The sequence below is a fragment of the Taeniopygia guttata genome, chromosome 4 (assembly GCF_048771995.1).
Source record: "Taeniopygia guttata chromosome 4, bTaeGut7.mat, whole genome shotgun sequence".
NCBI lineage: Eukaryota > Metazoa > Chordata > Aves > Passeriformes > Estrildidae > Taeniopygia > Taeniopygia guttata.
The window spans coordinates 16,819,122-16,828,754 of record NC_133028.1 but is presented as its reverse complement, the minus strand read 5'-3'; the positions used below and the strand labels follow the sequence as shown (position 1 = coordinate 16,828,754).

The 9,633-nt window shown below is 36.6% G+C and overlaps 1 protein-coding gene across 8 annotated transcripts in view; it reads left to right on the top strand.

Moving 5' to 3' along the window:
- KCNIP4 (potassium voltage-gated channel interacting protein 4) overlaps window positions 1-9,633 on the top strand; it is a 382,078-nt gene that overhangs the window by 330,138 nt on the left and 42,307 nt on the right. For 2 of the 8 annotated variants that reach the window (XM_030270835.4, XM_030270834.4), the window contains exon 2: window positions 6,884-6,985. The exons of the other annotated variants lie outside the window; for them this stretch is intronic. In XM_030270835.4, coding sequence (XP_030126695.1) covers window positions 6,884-6,985 — 102 coding nt within the window. The remainder of the gene's footprint in view (window positions 1-6,883; window positions 6,986-9,633) is intronic. 8 annotated transcript variants of the gene reach the window in all.

The following is a 9,633-nucleotide window of genomic DNA, read 5'->3' as shown; positions in this document are numbered from 1 at the left end:
GCCACTGGCACTGGGGCTCTCCCTCACCCTGGAGCCTCTGTGGGTGTTTTTCAGGGCATGCACCCAGCACAGTGGCTGGGACTCCCACCCACTGCAGTGAGTGGCACAGAGACCCCACAGGCTCCAGCCACAGAGTGACACCACAGACTGGGGACACCCATGCCCCTGGTCTGACTGCAGCTGCTGTCCCTTTGGCAAATGTGTCTGAGTCCAGCATTGAACATGTTCAATATGGCATTGACACAGTTTAGATAAGAAGCTAAATTTAGAGGTAATGAATATTTGAAAGGTCTCTTTCATTAAAATTTCTTTCCCTTTTCATTCAAATTATTAATTCCTCTTAAGCATTTTTGCTCTTCTTTCTTTTTTCCTTTCTCTACTGAACTCTTTCATTCCAGCTCATCTCATATCACCCATTTGATTTCTGTCACTCACTTTTGGTAGACTATTTTTTTTTTGTTTGCTTTCAGTTGCTTTCTCTAGTCTTCTTACAATGATGTTTTTCCTTTTTGCTTTCATATTTTACAGCACAGGCACTGTGCCGTTGTTTTTTAGCCTCCAGGTTAGAACAGATCCTTCATTTCAGTCGAAGCATCAATTAGTTTTCCTCCACTGAAAAACTCAATGAATCTCCACTAAACCAGATAAACTCAGTCTAGTAATTAGTAGAAATTCAGTCTCTTTAGCAGCTTTTCTTTATGGGTTTGTGCTGCTGTTTGTGACCTGCTAAATGCTTGGGGGGGGGGGGGGCTTTCACTGCCCCCACTGTACCATCTCTGGTGCCAGCCCTTCAGGCTCTTCACTGACCAGGGACACCACCATAGAGGTGTCCAGAAGTGTCTGCCCAGTGCTAGGACCCATTTCACTGTTATTCAAGTTTCCACTTTCTTTACTATTTGTATCCAGAAACCATCTGCAATGCATCAGCATCACTTGCTACTTCTCAGCATCACTTGCTATTTCTGTGGCACCAAATTGCTTGTGAAGAGACAGAGAGAGAATGATCTCTCATCTGTCTTGAAAATCTCTTCCTAATCTGTCTTCTTTCTAGATTCCCACAACTTTCTGTTGATGTAAATTGTTCTGTCAGCATTCGTATGCATTATAGATAGATAAAAACTTCTAATAAACAACAAAAGGGGTCGAAGGGAAAAGGAAGGAAACTGCATAGTTCAGCGCAACAATAAATCTGATTTATTGTGCATTTTTTCATTTGCTCACATAGTCCACTTCAAGTGAGATTTTTCTAAAGAAAACAAGTGATCTGTTATAAATATGTTTCTTGTCATAGGAGACCAGCTTAGTTTTACACATACTTAGAGAGTGTGAGTGCAAATATGTTAAGTGGTATTAAATGAATTAAGTCGTCTTGACATACTTGAACATTTTCAAGTATTGCACTGAAGAAACTCTCTGCAATTTTCAGTGTTTATGCACCTGTAGATGTTTATAACAGTTTTAGATAGTGTTTACATTGAGCATTTGTATAGAAACTGTTCATAACATAAGCAGTTTTTCAGATTACAAAGCTGTGTATATATCATGGAAAGGCATGGCTGGAATGATAAAGCTGTAGTTGGAAAATTTAATGAAGACTGTCAGGAGAAAAGTATAGCCATTTATCTGCTTTATCACTTTATACTTTGATGCTTATCTACTCTATTTCTTCTCTCCAGTGACACTACTTAATCCTCTCTTCATTCATCCTGTTTCCTTTGACAGTCCTACAAATGCCAAACTGTAGTAACTGGTTTTGACAAGATCACTGGTTCTTTGCCCTTCATTTTCAATCAAATCCTGTTGCCTCCAGACTTCCCAGTTGGCTCTGATATCTAATTTATTGGTAAAGAAGTGTAACTATCAGTTCCTAATCTGCATCTGCTGTTGGGAGACTGATATATAACAGTATGTACAAGAGAATTTAAAGTGAAGGAGAGCAATCTGACTTTTAAATTAGAGTTCCAAGGTATTCCCTAAAATGCTGCCATCCATTTTTTAACTCAGTACCTTCACCGGTGATCTGATGTGATCTCTAGGGTTTTTAGTAGTCAATGAAGTTGATAGGTATATATTGCAATGAAAAACAGGAAGCTAGGATCAGTAGAGGAAGAAACAATAGAATGCACGTATACAGACGAACGAGATTGTCAAGAATGTTTTCCTGGCTTGACAAAGAATGCTGACAATCTACCACGTAGCCTACTGACAACTCACACAGTTCCTAGCAGGTGCTTCCAGAGAACTGAGGCTGAGACTTATAAATATTTATGTTGTACATAATTTCATTCTATTCCCAAGCTCACTACACAGAAGGCACATGTGCCTGATTTGTCTCTCTTTCCCAAGTCCTGAACTGTGAATATGAAATCAACACTTCATTTTGTCTCCTCTGCCACTCCATCTGTGATGAACCATTAACAGTTTAGTGGGGCTGCCAGCCCTTAAGGCCCTGAGAGAAATTCCATCATACAGCTGAAATTAAGCATAAATCATCATGTCAAGAAACCACTTAATGCATTTCCCTTTCAGTTTTCAGAGTCTTTGTCACTTTTGTCTCAAAATTTTATATTTAAAAAAAATTATCTGTCCAGCCTAGGTTTCAGGTCTTAAGCTAAATCTCTTCCAAAGATATCACATCCAAAACTAATATAAAAGAGAATTTTTTCCCATTTTTAATGGGAAGACATAAAATCTTGTAGGTGAACAAAATCCAAATTCTAGCACTACTGGGACCTTAGCTGTACTGTTAAGGCATTGGAGGTGGCCCATGGATTGTAAATGCTGCTGACTAAAAAGCAGAGGTAGATTTAAACAGTGTGAGCTAACTTGTTGGCTTTGCCAAATATAAGAGAGAGACTTTGAGAAGGAAAAAAAATTAACAGAAATAAAAAAGCATGAAGAGAAAAAAGAGTGGGGGAAAAAAGAGAGGTAGTTTACATGTGGCTTTTGTCCTTCACTAACAAAAGGACAAAAATTGTTGGAAGAATTGTTTCTAGTTTTTGAACTAGAAACATCCTCCTAAATAGGATGATTACCAGCCCTGAAATATTTTAGGGATTCAGATTACTATTCCTTCTGTCTATAGATTTCACCTAAATGGGATATAATTTAAATCCCATTACAAAAAGAAAGCAAAGCGGGTAGGTACTTCTTTGAACAGAGAGTATTTTATGAAAGCAGGAAAGGTGAGCATGGCTTTGGTGGCAAGGGCAGCAACAGCAAGGTCTATCTTGTGCACTTAGTGGATGTCTAAGACATTCTGATTTATCTGCCACTGCAGCAAAAAGTGGCCTACCTGCCCTTGCTGTCATGCTGACTACAAAGAGTTTTCAAAGATGCCAATCACACTTAGGAAGGGAGATATTTTGCCACTGAAAACTCCTTTTTAGATGGTCTTTCCTGGGGTAGTCTGACCTATCTCTGTAACAACAGGGCAATATGTAATATGTACTAAATTTCTACTTATTTCTAAAACTAGGATCATATGTCTGAAAAAAGTAAATACACTGAGTTAAGATAGTCTAGGTGTAGGTGTATATTATTAGAAATATACAGTCATTTATTAATCACTTATAACTTTTAGCTTATAAAAATTTATATATTTTTGTATTTTTTCATAACCAGCAGTGTCAACACTGTGATAAAGAGGTGACTAGGTCACACACATGACAATGACCTGGATGCTTTTGGTCAAGTACAATTTTTAAAAGTAGCAGTCTGGAAAAAATTGCCCTGGCCATATGTAGGTGTTGATCGTAAGCCTCGATTAGTAAGTTACAATTCTCTAGTTTAAGCATCTCTACTCAGGAGGTTTAGGCCATTGATGAATTTAACAGTTGCAATTGCAGGTATAAATCATGCTAAATAGCGGGCACCCCCACAGGAGGTCGTGTGCCCCAGGTCTGTGCACGGGTAGCAGTAGAGGGCTACCAAGATGTGAGAATGTGTGAGCCGCGCTCCAGTTACAGAACTGTTTGTGAAACGTAAGCGCCTCTGGGGAGAATTGCCCACAATTCCACGTGGTGTCATACAGAGATGAGTTCTAGGGCACTCCCACAGTGAATTCTGGGGGAAAATGTGTCTCACAGTTTAATTTTCCTTTCAGGGAAACAGATTATTAAATCCACGAGCAAGCAGCACCAGTGAACTAACCTTAATTTGAAGAGCCTTCACATCTAGCCCAGAGGAGTTTGTGCCTTAGTGGGTTAGGGGTAGGAGCTATGACATTTCTAGTCAACATATTATTGGGGAAAAAAACAAACCCAAAATAATCTGGAAAATTCAGTTTCCCCTAGGTATCTCTTTCAGGCTAAGAATTCCTATTATTCTATTCTAAAAGTTTGAAGGAAATAGCATCAGTCCATCATTATCAGTGTGTTGATGCTTCATAGCTCTTTTCATGACCAGCCACTTTAAGGACTGGTAATAAGAGTTTCCTACTGTGTAAATAATTGTAATCCATTAGATTAATTAGTTTCTTAATGGTCATATTAGAGGTTAAGATTTTTCCTTAACCTGTTTCAAACTGGGCAAATAGGTACAGAATTCACAGAAATTATTAAAATATTTCACCTTCATTATCACTTTCAGTGTTTTTACACAGCATAGACCCAGTGTGCAGCATGTTTTTTCTGTATTAAGTATTTTTTTATTTTAGCTCATGAAACATCACATTGAAAGTTGCAGTACTGATCAGGAGATCATAATAGAAGTAGCTGCACAATAACTACAGCCACTGGGAATGAAAAGATTCCATGCTGTTTTCTCATACTGTGAGAAGATAAACCAATCCTGTCACTTCTTCCCTGACCATAGTGTCAAAATTTTAAATTAGCTGCCAGAAATGAGTGTAGAGCTATACTGTTCTTCTCAGTTACTTACTCCTCTGATATTACTTTCTCCTATATATATTATTTTGGTTTTGACCTTAATCATATTACTGCAAAGCCCATATGGATTGTATTGAATTCCATGAGCTTTTTGTGTGTTAAATATAGCAAAATTATCTATTTCTCAAGGCTTTTAGCTTCAAACCATTTAGAAATAATACATCCCTTTATGTTTTTTAAAGGATTGTATATATCATCAGTAGTTACATAGGTATGGACCTGTGTAATTATATAAGTAATTTACTGTATAGTAAATTTTGGAAAGCTTTACTCAAACAGCTGTGGGTATTTCTGTATCATGTCTATGCTAGAAGAATTCCTAACAAAAATTTTTTCAGATAAAAAGATTTCTTTCATGCTCAGGTAGATGCAGTACAGGCATAGTGTGATACCGCAGACACTGCCAGCTGAGACAGCAAGCTACCCATTTAAAGACTCAGGTTTGTTGCTCAAATTAAAAATAGGAAGTTTGAGATCCCATCAGGTCCCAGACTGCATATTTTATGCATTTATCTGCACTATGTTTCTGAGTTGAGCTGATGGTTAGGTGCTACAAGATAAAAGTGTATTAATTCTTAGTTGTATTAAAAGGTTTAGACATTTCCTGAGGTAGTCATTTAGGTCCATCTCACCTTGTGCTGAAACTGGATTATTTTGTGTATTCATCAGAGCTGCTGCTCTTTCAGAGGTAGAATTTTTCTGCTGAAAGTTGGTTGATTTTTTCTGGCTGTGGCTGAGTCATGCCTGATTTTTCTCAGTTCTTTTTCATTTCCTTCAATGTTTTACTCATATACAAACTGATATTTTTTTTCCCTTTTATTTACAAAGTTTAATATCCTTAAAGCTTCTTGCTTGCTGTTCCCAAATACAAGCACATACTTCAGATGGCTTGGGAACAGTTCTACGTCATGTCTCTAACACCAGGAGTCAGTGCAATTGCAGCGGAGGGGATAATCAAAGATTATCCTGGTGCCTGTGCCCTTAGCACAGGACCTGTCAGTTGTGTCTTTCATCTTTTGCCCTATCTGTTTTGCACTCTGGCTGTTGTGGCAACAGCCATCATAGAGCAGTGTTTGTGTTTCTGTGCATGCAGTCGAGATGAAAAGTGCAGGAGTTGCATTATGTCCCAGGCAAGCTCTGCCTCTCTCAGGAACATAAATCAGGTACTGAGCTGTTTTACAGGTGTTAAGTCTGCCATTTGCAGGAAATATCTACCCAGGCAATGCTTGCTCATATCACCCATTTTTTTAAGATGGTTGGTTAGACCTCATAGGAAGATACTCCAACAGTTTCCATCACAGTAAATAAGGGTGATGCTGTTCACCTGCTTTATAGCACATGAACATTAGCTGTTCAGCCAAATTAGTCTTTAAAATCAGAGTATAAATAATACTTATATTTTATACATGTAGAGTGCCAAATATTAAAGGGAGACTGACTACACATCATGGTTGATATTTTATTACTCAGAAAAGGCAAAAGTACCAGACTGGTTATCACAATTGCCGAATTCATTATATGGGAAAGCTCAGCCATGGAATTAGAAGTCTGCCAGAAAGGACAACAAAAGATATCGTTTGAGATTTCATTTTGGTTTGGTTTTGCTTTCCATCTTAAAATTCAAAATGAAATAGACTTTAAAATCTTTAAAATATTTGAACATTAAAATTTTTTACATACCTTCTTTTGCCTCCTGTTGTTTCAAATTAATAATCTGACACTTCTCTGTTAGACAATTTAAGGTGGGTTATAAAAATCTTGCAAGAATTGCACACAGACAAACAAATCCCCTGTGTTGGAAAGATGCTGGAAAGATACAAAGACAAAACAATTTTGTTGTCCTCTTCAAAAATTCTGGTTGTCCTTTGTGATTCATGATGGCTGCCATCTGTTTGGCCTTTTCCATCAGGATTCTGCTCTAATGATGAACCCTGCAGCATGTACAGAAATTGTTCTCAAGCCTATGTTAACAGTCCTGATAATATATTTTTTAGGTTTCCTCTACGCTCAGAACAGTACCAAACGCAGCATTAAAGAGCGACTTATGAAGCTCTTGCCCTGCTCGGCTGCCAAAACGACATCTCCTGTTACTCAAAGCAAGTTTTATTTTTCATTTTTTTAATTTGATTTTTTTTTTTTAGGTTTGCATGCATCAAAAGTTATAGTAACTGCTTCATTAACTGCAGTTTCATTAACTGCTCATTTGTGAGGTGAGATATCTGCTGAAGTAATCATATGGTTTATCAAGGTTTAAAATCTAGTGATGCACAGATTTGTCTGTGCAGAGTAGGATGGCAAGGTACCACTGCCATGGTCTGCCACACAGGACCTTGGCAGTTGCAGCAGAGGGGATAACCAAAGATTATCACTTGGCTCTTATGATCTGCAAGTTAGTTGACCGGTGATTCCCTCGTTAAATGTAATACCTGCTCTCCATGTATTTGAAAAGTGGTAACTTTTTTTTGCATTTTTATGCACGTGTCTGTGTGTGCTTGCTATTCAATACACAAGGGGTACAATCATAACTGGTCTGGGAGGAAAGGAATGGCCCTGCAGGTTTTGAATACAAAACTTCAAAATATTTAGGGAACAGGACTTAAAGTTGTTGTCTGAGAGAAAAACAAATAATGAGATTGAAAAGAAAGTGTGTGAATGTGGATATACAGGAAAAGCACACTGATATTATACTGAATGTCTTGGTAAAATCTCTCCAGAGTAGGTAACAGATAAATATAGAGGGGTAGAGGGAGTGAGAGATCAATACATAGATACATATATATTCCTAGATAGAGATTAATTATAGTAATAACACTATAAGGTCTTCCTATATAAATTGACTCCTGTAGCAATTTTTAAAATATCTCTCTGGATCCAATTCAATGTAGATTAATTTGACTGAATTCTAAGCATTAAGGTGGGCACCTAACACCAGAAGCTAAATGGTTCATATTGTATACTCTTCTGATAAAGCACATCAATCAATCTATGGTAAAAAAAGCCTGCAAGAGCAGTTCCCCATGTCTAGTGAATCCAGGACAACCATACAGGTTGAAAGAAATCCTGACTCCTACTAAATGTCAAGATTTTCACAGGTGTAGATCTAAGGTTTCTTTACACTATCCCCCTTCACTTTCTTTCATATCCTCCTCTGTAGAGAAAACTCAGATGCTTGCTTTCCTTTTAAGTATTTGAGATGAAAAGGGCTAAATTTCTGGATGTACACTGATTTATTTTTTTCATGGTGTCTTTAGCTAATATGTCTTAATTGAAAATAAGGTAGCTTAAAAACTGCACTTACTGTTGTGGCACTTGTTAATAACTCTTTCTGGATAAATTACTTTCAGGTACATGGCCTGAGCAATATAGCCCTAGACGATAAAAGGAATCAGAGAATCACAGGTTTGCTTGAGTTGGAAGAGAAACCTCTAAAATCATCTAGTCCAGTCCTCTTACATAAGACCAGGTTGCTCAAATCCCATCCAACCTGAACACTTCCAGGGATGGGGAATGGAATAGATAAGGAAATAGAGCAGAATGAATAAAAAGTTTGTTTGAAGTCTCTGGGAGAGTGACATGTCCTTGTTCTTTGCACATTTCTATGTAAACTCCTCATCTGTACAGGTAACCAAATATATTTGGAGTCAGTCTCAGAAATCTTGACCATGTCAAACTTACATTTTACTTACAAACTTACATTTATAGAGTACTGAAAGTACTCTATAAACCAGAAGATAAGTCAAACTAAAATGAGTATTAAATATTTCCTATTTGAGAATCAAGCAGGTGCATTCAATAATTTTCTCTGTAATCTCCTCAATAATTAAGTGCTACATTAAGTAAGAATGTTATATCAAGTGAAAATCTCGAATAAGACTATCATTGTAGATATACACTGTTATTATTCCATTTTGACATCGTGTGCTATTTAATTTCTGGTAGCATGAAACAAGCAACATTATAGTGTCCTAGGAATGAAAACAGCACCACTTACAATAGCAATCATATTATGTGAATTCCTGAGAAATTATCAGGGAAATATTTTTTAAACAAGTCATTTATTGAAATATACATAGCCTGAATTTGCACTTCTATCAATATCTGCTCACAAAGGTTATCTAAAAAATGTATAATCTTGTTTCAGCATTCGTATTGAAAATATTTCAGCATTTCTATTGAAAAGAGCATGTAAAAGAACATTTCATTGTGTGCTCTAGTCTAGGAAGTCTAAATTTAAAACTGTCATTCCCTAGATATGTGCATGAGCAAGTACACTAGGGTAGGACTACACTCAATGGTTTTGAAAAAGAAAAACATACTAAATAGTTAGGGAAGCTATAATGTGGAGTTTGTGCAAGGAAATGCATGTGCACAATTTTTTACAGATATGAATTATTTGAAGAGTACATTTGTTTTTTGCAGTGTTTTTACCATCTTTCATTAATAATGAAAGGTTCAAAGCATATCTCCTATGATATTTATATTAAAAAATATCTTTACTATTTAGCTATAAGAAATCTACTAGTTAATGAAATCAGTAAGAATATTTTGTTTAGTACATTAATGAGGGATTGTGAATTTGTTTCTGGTTTTCAGTTGATATGAATTTTTATTTCTATGAAAGAAAAAATGTATTCCTAACTTATCTAGGTTGAATAAACCAAAGAACTGAAATACCTAATGCCACAGAAATCATTATTGTTTAGAAACATATAAAAATAGAACGAGTAAAAATAGATTTTCACAC